This window comes from Callithrix jacchus, chromosome 15 (assembly GCF_049354715.1).
Source record: "Callithrix jacchus isolate 240 chromosome 15, calJac240_pri, whole genome shotgun sequence".
NCBI lineage: Eukaryota > Metazoa > Chordata > Mammalia > Primates > Cebidae > Callithrix > Callithrix jacchus.
Genome location: NC_133516.1, coordinates 88,593,287 through 88,611,069, shown reverse-complemented (window position 1 = coordinate 88,611,069; position 17,783 = coordinate 88,593,287). Strand labels below are relative to the sequence as shown.

The window sequence follows — 17,783 nt, the reverse complement described above, 5'->3', positions numbered from 1 at the left end:
TTTTAGTTGCCTGTATGTATATAATTGTATCTTATTCTTCCCATTCCGAGTCTATGCTTGCACGGCATATTTGGCTTCATGTATTGTATTCTATAGGACAAGCATGCGCTGACTGGTCCACTTTGCCTTTTTTGGTTCTCGGAGTAAATAATTGTGTGTACTGATTTTATCGTTTAGTCTCTGAGGTTGAAAGGTTTGAGTGATGACTCTGTGCTGGGTATATAGAAAAGATCAGGAGGCTCAGCTTACCAGGCAGGAGCCTATATCCCAGTGGCCAGCCAGCCAGCACCAAGCAGTACAAGACTGTAAGACCCTGGAGGGAGCAGCAGCAGGTGGTCAATCTTTGATCCCCGGTGTAATTCTGTTGGCACAGGTTAAAGGACTTAAGAGTTTCTTTCTTTTTTTCTTCTTTCTCTTTCCTTCCTTTCCCTTCCTTCTTTTCCTTTCCTTCCTTTCCCTCCTTTCTTTCTTTCTGCTGTTCCATCCCGCCCCATTCCTTTCCTCTCCTCTCCTCTCCTCTCCTCTCCTCTCCTGTCCTTTCCTCCTTCCTTTCCTTTCATTTCCTCTTTTCTTGTTTTTGAGACAGGATTTCCCTCTGTTGCCGAGGCTGGAGTGCCAGTGGCGTGATCATGGCTTACTGCAATCTCTGCCTCCCTGGCTCAAGGGATCCTCCTACTTCAGCTTCCCAAGTAGCTGGGACTACAGGTGCATGCCATCACTCCTGTCTAGTTTTGTATTTTTTGTAGAGACAGTGTTTCGTTATTTTGCCCGCTCTGGTCTTGAACTCCTGGGCTCAAGTGATCTGCCCACCTTGGCCTCCCAAACTGCTGGGATCATAGGCATGAACCAACATGCCCAGCCAAAAGCTGCCTTCTTTTTATGACTTTCCACACTAGGGTAAAAAACCGAAAAGGGTGTTTCATAGATTTCACATACAATTTTGAAAAATCTTGTTCTTTAAGTGCCCATGCTATGCTGCAAGATATTCATAGAAAATTAAAATCTGAATACATCTCCTAGCACGTTAAATTTACTCTCACTTAAAAGGCATAATTGGCTGGGTGCGGTGGCTCACACCTGTAATCCCAGCACTTTGGGAGGTCAAGGCAGGATCATTTGAGCCCAGGAGTTTGAGACCAGCCTGGGCAACATCGTGAGACCCCATCTCTACAAAATTTTTTTTTAATTTATCAGGTGTGGTATTTCGGCACCTTTAGTCTCAGCTACTTAGGACGCTGAGGTGGGAGGATCACTTGAGCCTGGGATGTCAAGGCTACAGTGAGCCATGATTGCACTACTGCACTCCAGCCTGGGCAGTAGAGTGAGACCTTGTCTCAAAAAAAAAAAAAAAGACATAATAAAAAGAGTACAGGCTTCTTTGCAGGAGACCTGGGTTCTAGACAAGCCTCTGACTAAGCAGGCCTAGTCTCAGACTTGTTACAATAAAAGGCAGAAGGGGTGATGGCGGTGAGGTGGTGATGAGGAATTTCCAGGTAGGAGTCTCTGGTAGTAATGGAACTCTATAAACTACTTTCAGCATTTCTAAAGTCTAATGACAATTGTATAATACTGGGATATTAAGCACAGGTTTACTAAAGCAATGGAGTTTGTTGTTTTTACCTGGAACTGAGTTAACACAGTATGGAAAAGCAGATTATCGCATGCTCATCTGAAGCTTTGGTTGGCAGTCGTTCTTGTCATTTATTAATAAACTGGAGAAATGAAAGCATGGGTTTGATGGGGAGAGATAATAAAAGTTAGTAAATTCTAGAATTCTGCACTTCATTTTTCAAACGTACTAGTTTTACCCAAAGAAGTTTATTCATGATGAAGGTTCTTCATACCTTTAGGTGAATTTAATTTAAAAAACACAGTTCACATATGTACATTTAAACTCTCTACATACGTTACACAGCTCAGATGAGAGAGTATTTTTGGAGGAGCCAGCAAGTTCTTGTCTCTAGCCCTTTCTGAAATAGCTCCAGGCAACACAGTTTCTTCTGTTCTCAGATGTATGTGACAGTAGGAAATGCTTAAGTTACTGCAGCATTTAAGAATTCTGGTCCATTAAATTTTCATTAGTTCTTATTTATGTTTCAAGAAATCTAGTGTTCCATATTGGTTGATTTCAATATTCAGTCAGAACAACAGGTGTTGATTCATTAAGCTTTGGAGTACATTTCTCATCTTTGTGCTTCCACCTGCTTCAGTTCTCCAGAGCTACTTAGATTACAGAATGCTGTCTTAAATTTCATGTTAGACTCTGTTGATTTAAAATATAAAATATATTTTTATCAACTTGAAATCAGTATTATCTGATAAATAGGTAAGCAATATGATTCTTATATTTTCTAAAGTATATTTTTATGAGCTTAGAAGGGTAGTTTCACAATTTTTTGAAATGAACCTTCTCGTTTTAGCAGTTTAAATGTGTAACAACAGGGTTTGTAAAAAAAAAAATAATTTTTATGCTATTTATTAAAATGTAACGTTTTTCCCTTACCAGTCTCCATTTCTGTGGGTTCTAATGACACTTATTTTTATGTTTCTACCTTTGCGATATAGAAAATTGAGCAGACTTTTATCAAACATATATTAGATTTTTATAATTTGTGTTTAGCATAAAATCTCTTATTAGACCTTATAAAATGTAGTTATTATTATGTCTAAGATTCTAATGGCAGAGATGGCTATTTTATTTAAATATAAGAATTTATGCCCTCTAAAAAAGTAATGTTTTCATTCTTGAATATATTTAACTAATGATAGGTAAGTCTTATTTATTTGGGGACATTTTAACAATGGTTGGCTTTCAGAGTATGGTTAAGAAAATGGGATCTGGCCAGTCACAGTAGCTCACGCCTATTATCTCAGCACTTTGGGAAGCCAAGGCAGGCGCATCACCTGAGGTCAGGAGTTTGAAACCAGCCTGACCAACGTGGTGAAACTCCATCTCTACTAAAATATAAAAATTAGCTGGGCATGGCAGCATACACCTGTAATCCCAACTATTTGGGAGGCTGAGGCAGGAGAATCTCTTAAACCCAGAGGTGGAGGTTGCAGTGAGGCGAGATCGTGCCACTGCACTCCAGCCTGGGTGACAGAGCTCTGTGTCAAAGAAAAAAGAAAAGAAAAGGAAGTGAGATCTAAGGTTGGAGCCTCTCTGATAGCTCATTCATCAACTAATAAAACTGGGCCTGGCCCAGTTTTCAAGAATTCCAGAAGGTATGGTACTTGCTGTAGAGATGTAATGAAGTGTTTGTAAAATGTTGGTATGTCTGGTGACATTTAGCAGATGATTTTATGTGCTTATCAAGTTCTGTAGTGCATTTTAAAACTGGAACCTGATATTTTGCTTCACTGAATACTAAATCATTTAGGAGCAGCCAACAAATAATTAATAATGTTTTTTGATTTTTATCCCTGTATATCTATAGAGGTTAGAAAGTTTATTTTTTCTTTAAACAAATATTGGCCTTTCTCAGTTATGAAAGTAATGACACATTGCTTATCGATCACGTGTATGCTCCACACCATTTCTCACTTCTGTTTGGATACCATATAAGAACAAATTGGGAATGATCCCACCTCAGAGATAATGTTTATCTTTTGACATTTATTGTTTCATATATTTTAATAAACACCAGGATGCTGTTTTCTTCACTTAACAGCATTATTAGGAAAAAATTGCTATATTGGCTTAGCATTCTCTCAAATTGGAGAAAGGAAAAAACTGGATTATCTCAGTAATCCATTGGCCTAAGCAGTGTGACTGTTCTCTATATGCATTTTCAAGGCTGAGAGAGCCTTGACTTCATGGCATTCTTTCCATGATTAGTCTCTACTTCTGTTCTTTCATTTGTTCAGTTTTCACCAGCTCAAGACAAAAATTCCATGACTAAATTGAAAATTAGTTGATGCCAACATACTGTTCTAGAACCTTAGGGAAGGTATCTTATTTTCTTTGTGTCTTTTCCCATTCCCCTGTTCCTGATATCTAATAAAATGTTTAGACTGGAAGCAGTAAACATTCATTTTTGTGAAGTTGTGTTGTTGTTGTTGTTGTTGTTTTTTCAAAATGCTTGGCCTTTAGATGTTGGGAAGCTCCTTTTATACTTAATGCTCTCTTCTCGTCAGGACCTAGAAGAATTCCTTAGGATGAAGCTGAGTCTTACCAAAGTAGTTAATGGCTGTCGCCTAGGAAAAATAAAAAACCTGGGCAAAACAAGGGACCACACCATGGACATTCCAGGCTGCCTTCTGTACACCAAGACTGGCTCTGCCCCACACCTCACCCATCACACGCTGCATAATATCCACGGGGTTCCTGCCATGGTTCAGCTTACGCTGTCGTCCCTGTAAGTGTTAGAACCGATGATTCAAGTATCAACTCTGGTAGCAGCCTAGTTACCTTAGGTACAAAAAAGAGAAATTTTTTTTTGTTTATATATATAATTTGTTGATTTTCATAATGAAATCAGAAGAGAGGTATCAAATATTATACATCATCTGGCCCGCAGCTGGAAGCCACAGGCCAGACCTATATAGTAGATCTGCTTCACTTTTCCTCCAATCCTACAGCCCCATACTGCCCTGTTGCCACTGCTCCCAAGGGTGACAGGGCAGCGAATGCTCTGTGAGAACTATACTTGGAGTTCAGGGGCTGTCATCATGCACCAGCTTCAAAGTTATTTCTGCCTTTGCACATATATTTGCGAGTACTACTTTATGGAAGCAGAACTAAAGAAGTTAGATCATTTTGTGTAATATATATATACTGACTTTATTCTTAATTGAAAAGCCTACTGTATGACCAGTTAACACAATACCCTGTAGAATTGTGTTAATAACAGCAATTTTAAAGGGGCAAGAGAAAGAAGAAAATTCAAGTATTCTGAAGGAGTTGATCTTTACCAGTTTCACGTCTCACAGAACCACTAGCAAATCGAAGGCCTTTGTTCTGGCTAATGAGCCTAGCCTAGTTAGTTAGAACTCTTGAAAAATGGTGTAATTCGAGACAGCATTTACTATGATGTAACTTATTGGGGTGAGGAGAAGAGGGCTTTCGTTGTACGGAGTATTCATGCAATGATGCATTATTATGGTATGTATTTTTCTGTTTGCTTATAGGGCAGAACATCATGAAGTCTTGACAGAATATAAGGAAGGAGTTGGAAAGTTTATAGGTAAAGATTAAGTTATTTATATGTGCCTTGTGATGTGTTAATTTGGAATTTGGAGCTGCTATTGCCTCTTTGATCTTTCATTCATATATTTATTTATTCATAATTTTAATAAGTATTTTTTGAACATCTAAGAACCAGGCATTGGCAAGTCAAGACTGAATAGGAAACAGTTGCTGCTCTCGTGGAATTCGGAGCCTGCTGGGATAAAGATAGAGAATTCTAGTAAAAATTGTGGTGACTGCTTTACAGGATTAGGGATATGTATGTATGTTATGACAGGCCAGCGGGCAGAGCATATAACCTGCAAGGTGGTCAGAATAAAGAAAGGATTTTTTTTTCGTTAAGCCTCCATAAAAACCCAGAGAAAGGATTCTTGAGAGAGCAGATGAGTGGCATTTTAACTGGGTCAAGGAAGAGTAAAAGTTACCCAGGTTAGGAATGGGAGCCCAGTGACAGTAGACAGGTGTGGAGCGAATGCTCCAGGCACTGAGTATTTGACTCAGCAGTGAGAGCTTTCATGGGGCATGTGTGAGCTCTAAAGTCATCTCATCATGCTTGAACCTCAGACATTCAGGGGAGGATAAAGCGTTTATATATGGCTGTATTCTGACATATTAATATTATCCTTAATTCCAGAAATGGGATTTTATATGCAGATGTACGTGTATTTATTTATAGGAAAAACGTAGCAGTGACAGCTAGAACACCGGTTCTTCTGTACACCACTTTCTCCTGAAGCTTTTTCCGACCTCTAGGACTCGCTTGAATGAAAATCCTGTTTTCGTTGGTTATTCAGTCCTCTGCTTCTGAGGGCAACTGCATGATACCCTCTTGGTTATCACAAGGCCCTGTATTTTAGTAGAGGAATTTATGGAATATCATTCTCCTTGACTGAGGTCAATTTTAATAACCAGCTTTAAAGTATACAAGCATATAATTAAGTGAAAATAGCTAATGTAAGCTTTCTAGAGATAATTGTAATAACAAAATTATGGAAAATAAAGTGAAAAAAACTAGAGGTTTTTAACTTCTTTATTTGTTTTTGTCTTTTTCAGTGGAATCCTATTTTTTTTTTTTAGTGAAAATGTGCCATAGCGTATGATATTTAAGCACACATGGTTTACTAAACATTTTTTTGCATTTTTAAGAAAAATGACTGTCTTTTTGACTGAAGAACCTAAGAAACTGTCATGTGAATCAATGAAACTTATTAAGAATGAGATCCGTTTGCAGTATCCTATAGCTTCTCTAAAATTCTGCCCCTATAGACCCATGATGTTCTTGAGATTTATTACTAGTGAGATCACCTAGTAGCCATATCATTTCATCTTTTCAGTATTTAGTTCCCCTTGGATGGTACCTGGAATGAGCACATTTGATATTAAATTCTTTAAATAAAATCAAATGAGATCAACGTGCCACTAAATACTTTCATCATATATTGTGCTTTAAGATATATCTTTCCTTTGTAACAACTCAGTACATATTAGATATGAACCATTGTATCTAATTATTTCTTTAGATTAGTAATCTTTTTCTGCCTATTGCTAGGCCTCCTATAATTCCAAGGTCCAGTACCACCTATTGACCGTGTTTAGAGTTGCTTTATTCAGCCGTACACATTGTGAAGCTGTTCCTTGCTGTAATACGGTGTCATTGTTAATGTCAGCACTTTAAAGTGTTCTTTTTTTGTGTTTATACAGGCATGCCGGAATCACTCTTGTACTGCTCCCTGCACGATCCAGTCAGTCCCTGCCCGGCTGGTTATGTAACAAACAAGGTGTGTTTTCAGAAGGGTCTTCAAGGCTGCAGCTTTGTCCCCAGAAATTCAGCCTATGGTATATCCCTCAGCTGCCCAGATCCCACTGCCTGGGATGATCGCTTATACCTTTTCCTTATTTCGATAATTACAGTGGGATGGGATGGTTTATAAGAGTTAGAATAGGGCTGTCTAAGGATGAGGTTAAGATGAGGAAAACCATATCCTCAGCGTTTTCATTGTTGCAAAAAAATTTGAGGGTAGAGGAGGGTCAAATACGTGCCAAAAAAAGAAATTGCTATGGTAGGGGAAAACAATAGTCTTTTGCTGCTGTGCTTTGTTTGAGTTTTAACAACTTCAGGAAGAGCGGGGGAAGCTGCTGATGAGTATTATCACATGTATAACTATATATAGTAGAACCTCAATGTAATACTCTCTGCTGGGTCTACAGCCAGAGGTTTTTGTCTAGCGAAGAACAATATCCAAAGCACCTCATTAAAAGTGTTTACTTGAGAGGTGGCCCCACTGGCATTATCCCTGAGGACAGCGTTCTGGCAAGGCTTCACTGTGTACTGCTGCTTTACAAACGCAATTACTTTTCCTGCACTCACTTTACTAATGTCAGCAATATTTATGAGTTGTGCCCCTAAGAACACTATTTTTACTCATTCTCCTGTTTTTGGCTTCTGTTTATTTTGTAGTATGAATTCTGGAGAAAATACTTGGACTGGGTGTGGTGACTCACACCTGTAATCCCAGCACTTTGGTAGGCCAAGGTGGGTGGATGGCTTGAGTTTAGGAGTTTGAGACAAGCCGGTCCAACATGGTAAAACCCCATCTACACTAATACAAAAATTAGTTGGGTGTGGTGGCACAGGCCTGTAATCCCAGCTACTTGGGAGGCTGAGGCAAGAGAATCACTTGAACCCGGGAGGCAGAGGTGGAAGTGAGCCAAGATCGCACCACTGCACTGCATTCCAGCCTGGGTAACAGAGCAAGGTCTCTGTCTTAAAAAAAAGCAAAAAAAGGAAAAATAAAATACTTTGACTTCCATTATCTACCCAAATTATAAGGGAGAGAAGAATCATTTAAACAGTAGTTCTGCTGCCTTAGTACAAAATAAAAAGACTGTATGTTGGCCCTCCATCTATGTCCTTGTTGATCTTGTCTAAGAAAAGGGATGCTGTAGGGTAACCAACATAGAATTTTTTTCCTTTTTTTTTTTTTTAACTTTCATTTTTGGTTCGGGTTAATGGAAACATTTGTTACATAGGTAAATTTGTGTCATGGGGGTTTGTTGTACTGATTATTTCATCACTGAGGGATTAAGCCTAATATCCAATAGTTTTCTTTTCTCCTCCTCTCCTTCCTCCCACCCTCCACCCCCAAGTAGACCCCAGTGTCTGTGATTCCCTTCTTTATGTCCATGTGTTCTCATTATTAGCTCCCGCTTATAAGTGAGAGCATGTATGGTATTTGATTTTTTGTTCCTGCATTAGTTTGCTAATGACAATGGCCTCCAGTTCCATCTGTGTTCCTGCAAAATACATGACCTCAATATATATATATAATAATTTATATATATGTATAATAATTTATATATATATTCTATATAATGATAATTTTTATGTATCTCAAAAAAATATATAAATATATTTATATATATTTATATATATTTATATATTTTTTTGAGATACAGCCTCATTCTGTTGCCCGGCTAGAGTGCAGCGGTGCGATCTTGGCTCACTGCAACCTCTGACTCCCTGGTTCAAACGATTCTCCTGCCTCAGCCTCCCGAGTAGCTGGAACTACAGGCATGCACCACCATGCCCGGCTAATTTTTGTATTTTTAGTAGAGGTGGGGTTTCACCATGGTGGCCAGGATGGTCTCGATCTCCTGATGTCATGATCCGCCTGCTGTGGCCTCCTAAAGTGCTGGGATTACAATGAGGCCCGGTGACCTCATTCTTTTTTATGGCTGCATAGTATCCTGTGGTATATGTACCGCATTTTCTTTATCTAATCTATCATTGATGGACATTTAGGTTGATTTCATGTTTTGCTATTGCGAATAGTGCTGCAGTGAACAATTGTGTGCATGTATCTTTGTGGTGGAATGATTTATATTGCTCTGGGTATATGCCCAATAATGGGATTGCTGGGCCAAAGGGTAGTTTTTTTTTTTTTTTTCAACAAGTTACCTGGAATGTCTTAATAGGTAGTTTTGTTTTTAGCTCAAAGATAGAGTGTTACTAATATCTATATTCTTGTGAACTAGGCGATTTAAGTCTTTAATTCTGTATCTAATTCAGTCTAGTAAACACTAGATATTAAAAGTGTATAGGGCCCTAGACTGTGCTTTTGGGATACAAGCATGAATTGGGATACTCTAGTCAGACAAATATAGAATGGTGTAATAAATGCTATCATTTCTATAAAAGAAATAAGTACAAATTACTGCAAGAGCATGGAGGAGTGATCAGTTTGGAAGTTTGGAGATCAGATTAAATATGTGAACTCAGTGTCTCAATGGACACATAGTATTTTGCAAGGCAAAGAAGTAGAAGTTCTAACATCTAGAAATAATAAATACTTGAGGTGATGGATACTCAAATACCCTGACATGATTATTACATGTGCTATATATGTAAGAAGTCTCATCTGTGCCCCATAAAAGTGTACAAATATACATCAATAAAAGTTTAAAAAAAAGAAGAAATAGGGGTTTGTTAGTCAAAAGGAGCAGTATGATCAAGAGCAGAGATTCAAAGTCTGTGGTGTATTCAGGAACAGCAAGGGTTGGGTAGGGGTGGGGCAGGTTAGGGGAGAATGGAAGATGGCTAGAAAAGAGAACAAAGAATTATTGGGGGCTACCTCAAAAGTTATCTTATATGACCACGGAAGGATTCTCTGTAAGCTGTAAGATCCTATTACCCACCATGTCTGGATATTGAATTGTCGCCATCTCTGCAGTTGTAAGGAATTACTGCTTTATAGTTTTAATTATTTTATTTTTATTTGCACTGTCCTCCCGCTAATTCCTCATCATTTTGCTCCATGGCAGACTGTGTCTGTGTGGGGTGTTTCAGGACGAGTGGAAATGACTGTTTCCAAGTTCATGGCAATTCAGCAGGCCCTTCAGCCAGACTGGTTCCAGTGCCTCTCTGATGGAGAAGTATCTTGTAAGGAAGCAACTTCCATAAAAAGGGCCAGAAAGTCTGTTGATCGATCACTTCTCTTCTTGGATAACTGTTTGCGGCTACAGGAGGAGTCAGAGGTAAGGCTGTACCACTAACCACTCCTTTCTCTTGACACTCCTGCCTCCCTTACATTCTGTGACACCACCTTTTCTGTTCTTCCTCCTGCTGAGTCTGCTTTTTTGTCTACTTTTACTCTCTCTTTTTATTTTCTTTCTGAACCCTAAATATTATCATTCTCTGGGATTCTATCTTGGGTTTCCCTTTTCGTTCCATTCTATATGTTGTCCCTGGGAAGCCTTCCCTTAGTTTTAATTGCTGAATAATTCTAAAATTGTATATACTGTCAAGAACATTCTACTTAGCTTTACAACTATGGGCTATAGGTAGGTTATGCCACTAGAATATCCCTCAACCTCAAAAGTGAATGGACTCATCATCTTACCTCCACAAGCCTATTCCATTTTTTCTTCCTCAATACTTTATCTCCATTTATGGCATCCACCAAGTTACTCACCCAAAAATTTGACCTTTTCTTTTTCTTTATTGAGTCTCACTCTGTTGCCCAGGCTGGAGTGCAGTGGTGGGATCTTGGCTCACTGCAACCTCCGCCTCCCAGATTCAAGGGATTCTCCGGCCTCAGCCTCCTGTGTAGCTGGGTGTTTTTAGTAGAGATTGGGTTTCACCATGTTGGCCAAGCTGGTCTTGAACTTGGCCACCTGCCAAGTGTGATCCACCTGCCTCAGCCTCCCAAAGTGCTGACATTATAGGTGTGAGCCACTGCATCTGGCCAGAAATTTGAGCTTTTCAAGACTCCTTTTCTTCACTCATATTTAATATCCAACTGTTCGCTCTTTCTTAATCCCATTTGCCTAAATATGTCTAGAATCTCCCCCTCCTTAGGACCACCTTAAGCTATAACTGCATCATCTCTTATGTATATAATTACCTTTGAGTTCTTCTCTCTGCCTCCATTCTCATTTTAAAAACACAAACATAAGCTCCTTGCCTGCTTCCCTAAAAGAATTTAATGACCCTCCACTTCAACACTTACATGGCATGGACAGCCTGCTATGATGTGGCCTCCGCCTGCTCCTCCAGCTCATGTGGGCTACTTTCTCCTGTGACTTGCACTCTGGCCTTTCTGAGTTGCTTGGAATTCCTTGAGGCATTAGCCTGTTTGATTCTGTACACAGATTTCCTTCTGGACTGTTTCTGCTTTTCTGTTCTCTAGCCATATTCCCTCTTTTGCTTCCACATCAGGCTCATTTCATTCCATGTATCATTCTTTTTTTTTTTTTTTTTTTGAAACAGAGTCTCACTCCATTGCCCAGGCTGGAATGCAGTGGGACAATCTTGGTTCACTGAAACCTCTGGGTTCAAGTGATTCTCCTGCCTTAGCCTCTCAAGTAGCTGGGATTACAGGCATGCATCACCATGCCCGGCTAATTTTTGTATTTTTAGTTGAGACGGGTTTCACCATGTTGGTCAGGTTGGTCGTGAACTCCCAACCTCAAGTGATCCACCTACTTTGGTCTCCCAAAGTGCCATGTATCATTCAATACAACTGGTTCCTGATACTTCCAGGGAATTCAATTCATTCTTTGCTGCCCCTTTAATCAGTATGTAGCTATATTTTAGCCCCAATCATATTGTATTGCAATGATTTCTTTATGTGTTTGTCTTTATTAAACTGTGGCCTCTTTAAGCTCAATTTCTGTGTATAATTTGTGTATCTTCATCATGCAGCAGAGTGCCTGACAGGTAGTAAGGCCTCAGTAAATGTTTGCTGATGATGAATAGTTATGATGGGGTGAGGAAGATGAAGCTGTAGTGGTAAATCAGGGATACTGACATCAGAGTTAATTAAGTTGGAAAAGAATTTACAGAATAGCAGAGGTGAGGGAACAGAAGATAGTGATCAGAGGAGAGAATTTTAATATCTGAGATTATGTATGTAGAGTAATCCCTAATGATGATCACATCCCACTGTAGCAAAGCACATTGAGTTTGAGGAACATCATTATATGAATTTAGCAATAAACATATAATTTGGCTAATAACATTAATATAAATGAAATAATTAGAGGAAACGTAGTTGTTCTGATGAGAATTTACAGTATCTGTAACAGGAGTTTGGTGTGGGGACATTGCTGTGGGTCTGGGCAGTTAGTGTTGGTGGCTTGCTAATAATTGTTTTGAGCCAGTCATTATCCTGTAGGACTAGTAATGTTTGGGTAGGCAGAAAGCAGGACAGGGAGTGTGACAAAGATGATTACTAGAAAGGCCAGATGAGCCTCAAGTTCCTCATCTATGTTGCAATCAGCCTTATTATTTCATATTACTTCTGCGTGTGTGTGTGTGTGTGTGTGTGTGTGTGTGTGTGTGTGTGTGTTTGAGATGGTGTTTTGCCTTTGTTGCCCAAGCTAAAGTGCAGTGGTGCAATCTCAGCTCATTGCAACCTCTGCGTCCTGGGTTCAGGTGATTCTCTTGCCTCAACTTCCTCAGTAGCTAGGAATACAGACACGTGCCACCACAGTTGGCTAATTTTTGTGTTTTTAGTAGAATTGGGGTTTCACTGTGTTGGCCAGGCCAGTCTCAAACTCCTGACCTTGTGATTTGCCTGCCTCACCCTCCCAAAGTGCTGGGATTACAGGCCTGAGCCACTTCACTTAGCCTTACTTCTGCATATTTGTTGGTTAAATGCTGCAGTCTGTCTCCATATCCCTTATTATTATCTTGATTTGATTATTAATACTGCCCCCCCTTATTCTCAAGTGTTCCATTTTAGATAATAAATTACATCCTTGTGCTTCTTACGCTCATGAAAGAGAGTTTCCCAAATAATCATGCTAGTCATGTTAAGCAGGCAGGCCTATGTAACTGTCTGCTTTGTATATCTGCATACCTCTTTTTCCTTTTCCCGTGACTCCTTGCTTGTCTTATTCACTGGCTCCTCTTATTCTGAATGCCCTTCAGTATTGAAGCTCTGCAAGATTCTCTTTTTGGCTTTCTTTTCTTCTCCATATATTCCCTGGGTTAGGAATGGCGAATGGGATTCTTCCGAGGTGGTCGGGTCCAGCAGGAATAGAGTCATCTGTTAGTCACATCTACTGTGGAATCAGGAGTGGAGAGTGGTAGCATCATGCCGAGTGTCTGCCATTCTAGCATGGGCAGTCTTGTTTGCATCACACGTAGCCATACCTTTAGGTTCATTTAGGTTCAGTGATTACGATTGCCGTTTGTACCTCCTGCTGATTCCTCAAACTCAGAACACACAAAACAGGGTAATCATCTCGCCTCATCCACTATTTTTCTAGGAGTCCCTGTTTTTTGCTCTTATCACCATCTCCCTGGACTTGCAAAACAGGAGCCAGGAGTCATTTGAGACTTTGTCTTTATCCTCTCCTTGGACAACTAGTCCAAATTATGTTGATCTTACTTCCTGATGAGGTTTCAAGTTTTATCCTTCCTCTTCATCCACATTGCCACTGCATCACTAGCCCAGGTCAGCTCATCTTTCACCTAGATTATTAAAGTCGTCTGCTATTCCATTCTTTAATCATACTCACCCTTAATTTATTCTTCACACGATAGCCAAAGCGTTCTTTCTAGAGGAGTAGTCTGATGATGTCCGTCCTGCTTGAACTGAAGAGTGAAATTCCCTTTTCACAGTGTTCCAGGCCTCCTCTCCATCCCTTTCTTCTTCTGGAGAGCCATTGTTGATTTGTATATTTTCTTGCAAAACTTATTTTTTGCAATTACATACACATAACTAATACATAGATAGACATTGCTGTATTGCATGAGTATCATCATATATTCAGCAATTTGCTTGTTTTTCATTTAACAATATCCTGAAACTTTCTCTGTCAATGCATATATGACTGTATCTACTGCATTCTTTTTAAACAGCTGCGTAGGGAGCCATACTGTGTATATATCATGATTTATATAAGCCTTTAGTCTATGGATAAATATTTAGATTTTTTTTTTCAGTTTTTCATTATTCTGAACATCTTTGTAAATAAACCTTGGTGCATGTGAACGAATGTATTTATAGGAGAGATTGTTAGAAGTAGAATTTTAGGATCCATAAATAAAAGCATGGACATTTCAATAAGTGCTGTCCACTTTCCTTCCTAAGAAGTTGAACTGATTTTTACTCTGTTTGTCAGGGTATATAAGTACTATTTCCCTTACAGTTTGTCCTCCGCTATGTTGTTATCTGTGTATTAACCTTTTTGTTATTATATGGGCAAAAATGGTATCTTGTTGTTTCCAATTTTGCATTACCTTACTCATGAGGTTTAGTAGTTCTTATGTGTATAAGGCAGTCACATTTATTTTTCTGAATTTCATATTTACCTATTGTACTTAGATTTCTATGAGGTTGTCATTCATTTCTTTAGAGGATTTGTTGGAGCTCATCTTATGCTGTAGATATAACTATTCATCCAAAGAGTACGTTCTCCTTTGTTTTCGTTGATGGTATATTTTACTAGAGAAGTTTTATTGGTTTTTTTTGAATGGGGGGTTGTTTCTTTGTTTGTTTGTTTTTGAGACAGAACCTTGCCCTGTCATCCAGGCTGGAGTGCAATGGCGCAGTCTCAGCTCAGTGCAACCTTCTCCTCCTGGGTTCCTGGGCTCAAGCGATTCTCCCCCGTCAGCCTCCCGAGTAGCTGGGACTACAGGCACATGCCACCACACCCAGCTAATTTTCGTATTTTTAGTAGAGTTGGGGTTTCTCCATGTTGGCCAAGCTTGTCTTGACCTCCTGACTACAAGTCATCCACCCTCCTCAGCCTCCCAAAGTGTTAGGATTGCAGATGTGAGCCAGCATGCCTGGCAAGTTTTTGTACTCAAACTTGTCAACCTTTTCCTGTAAGCTTTACCTTGTTTAAGAAGGCCTTTCTTACCCCAAGATTGTAGAAATATTCAATATATTCTTCTGAAACTCATATAACTATATTTTTTATGTTTAGATATTAGGTCCATTGAATTTGTTTTTGAGGTTGGTATGTGGTTGTGGTCTTTATTTTATTGGTTTGTGAGTAGACAGTTGTCTCCGTTTCTGTGTTCCTAAAGTTATCTCTAGCTAAGAGACTTAGAGGTAGTCTAAAGCAGGCCTGGGTAGTCATCACAATTTAAAACTCTTCCTTTGTCCTTTTCCTCTTGTACCTGCTTAGTGTACATGTTATTTATTTATTTAATATTTTTCTTGAAACAGGGTCTCTGTTAACCCAGATAGAGTGCAGTGGCACAGTTTAAGCTTACTGCAACCTTCCCCTCCCAGGCTTAAGCCCCCTCCCACCTCAGCCTCCCAGATAGAGTGCAGTGGCACAGTTTAAGCTTACTGCAACCTTCCCCTCCCAGGCTTAAGCCCCCTCCCACCTCAGCCTCCCAGATAGAGTGCAGTGGCACAGTTTAAGCTTACTGCAACCTTCCCCTCCCAGGCTTAAGCCCCCTCCCACCTCAGCCTCCCAGATAGAGTGCAGTGGCACAGTTTAAGCTTACTGCAACCTTCCCCTCCCAGGCTTAAGCCCCCTCCCACCTCAGCCTCCCAGATAGAGTGCAGTGGCACAGTTTAAGCTTACTGCAACCTTCCCCTCCCAGGCTTAAGCCCCCTCCCACCTCAGCCTCCCAGATAGAGTGCAGTGGCACAGTTTAAGCTTACTGCAACCTTCCCCTCCCAGGCTTAAGCCCCCTCCCACCTCAGCCTCCCAGATAGAGTGCAGTGGCACAGTTTAAGCTTACTGCAACCTTCCCCTCCCAGGCTTAAGCCCCCTCCCACCTCAGCCTCCCAGATAGAGTGCAGTGGCACAGTTTAAGCTTACTGCAACCTTCCCCTCCCAGGCTTAAGCCCCCTCCCACCTCAGCCTCCCAGATAGAGTGCAGTGGCACAGTTTAAGCTTACTGCAACCTTCCCCTCCCAGGCTTAAGCCCCCTCCCACCTCAGCCTCCCAAATAGCTGGGACTATAGGCACAAGCCACCGTGCCCAGCCAATTTTGTTTTTGTTTTTGTTTTATTTATTTTTAAGACAGAGTTTCACTCTTGTTTTCTAGGCTGGAGTGCAATGGTGCGATCTTGGCTCACTGCAACCTCCGCCTCCCGGGTTCAAGTGATTCTCTTGCCTCAGCCTCCCAAGTGGCTGGGATTACCACACTTGGCTAATTTTGTATTTTTAGTAGAGATGGGGTTTCTTCATGTTGGTCAGGCTGGTCTTGAACTCCCAACCTCAAGTGATACACCCACCTCAGCCTCCCAAAGTACTGGGATTACAGGCATGAGTCACTGCACCGGGCTGGTTTTTTTTTTGTAGAGATAAGGTCTCACTATGTTGCCCAGGCTGGTCTTGAAATTCTGGGCTCAAGCATTCTCCTGCCTTGGCCTCCCAAAGTGCTGGGATTATAGGCCTGAGCCACTGCACCTGATTTAATTTAATCTAAGCCAGAACAAGACTACATATGTTGAATGCCTCTTTTTCCTCAGTCTTTTCTTACTTGATTGGTAAAGTATGTTTTTCAAAGTATGTTCCTCGGAGCCCTAAAGGTTCTTGGGGAAGAGGGAGCACCATCCCCCTTAATGCTTCAGCTGCAGCAGCTTCACTGAGGCTTCTTCTCTATATTGGACTTCCATGAAAGGTTCATTTAAGCAAAGGTCTCTGTTACTAAAAATGGTTAAAAGCATGTCATCCTTTCTTACCTCAGGTCCTTCAGAAGAGTGTGATCATTGGCGTGATTGAAGGTGGAGATGTGATGGAAGAGAGGCTGAGGTCAGCACGAGAGACAGCCAAGCGGCCCGTAGGTGGCTTCCTTCTGGATGGTTTTCAAGGAAATCCAACAACCCTGGAGACTAGACTACGCTTGCTGTCATCAGTCACTGCGGAGCTGCCGGAGGACAAACCAAGGCTAGTGTTCAGTTAGGACACAGGCCGGCCTCATGGGATGCAGGGCAGGAGTGCTGGCGTATTGTATATTACATAGTGTCTGTGCATGCCCTTGATGTTTTGATTATGTCCTTTCTGCACTGAGTCTGCCAAGGCACCGAGGCTCAGGAGTTTCCATCAAGGCTGTCCTGGCCTTGATTTCAGAACGCAGAGTAGAGCATAATTGCCATGTGAATTATGTTATTTGATCCTCGTGAGAACAAGTATTATACTGTTTCCCCTCATTCTTGTGCCAATCACAAATATTGTTGTCTCTTCATTATAACGTGGTACTAGAGACCAAGTATAAAGTCATATGGAACTCTGGTTTAAATTGAGGAAAGTTGAGGACGGATCATGGATGACTAGTGGGATAAAGATGAGCTTCACCAACAAGAACTTAAGAAGCTCTTAGATTTGAGGCCGGTAGTGAGTGGTGTCAGCTTTTGAAATTGAGGGGACTGACAACAGTAGTAGGATTGGTTCTTAGATTTCCATAAACTGCAGGATTCACCTAGTGCTGGTAAAGAAAAGACGATCTGCAAAATTCAATGCTACAAATTCTGAGTTTCGGAATGCAGTTGATGTTGTATTAGGCTACCTATATTTTTTGATGGCTTTTTTTTTTCTGAGATGGAGTCTCCCTCTATTGTCCAGGCTGGAGTACAGTGGCGCAATCTCAGCTCACTGCAATCTTTGCCTCCTGGGTTCA

The 17,783-nt window shown here is 40.5% G+C and overlaps 1 protein-coding gene across 3 annotated transcripts in view; it reads left to right on the top strand.

Moving 5' to 3' along the window:
• QTRT2 (queuine tRNA-ribosyltransferase accessory subunit 2) overlaps positions 1–17,783 on the top strand; it is a 34,191-nt gene that overhangs the window by 4,744 nt on the left and 11,664 nt on the right. For 2 of the 3 annotated variants that reach the window (XM_008982426.5, XM_017965229.5), the window contains exons 2-6: positions 4,138–4,358; positions 5,131–5,186; positions 6,890–6,966; positions 10,010–10,222; positions 16,854–17,053. In XM_008982426.5, the coding sequence (XP_008980674.3) occupies positions 4,159–4,358; positions 5,131–5,186; positions 6,890–6,966; positions 10,010–10,222; positions 16,854–17,053 (746 nt within the window). In that variant the 5' untranslated portion in view covers positions 4,138–4,158. The remainder of the gene's footprint in view (positions 1–4,137; positions 4,359–5,130; positions 5,187–6,889; positions 6,967–10,009; positions 10,223–16,853; positions 17,054–17,783) is intronic. The other variant, XM_008982427.6, reaches the window with a different exon arrangement.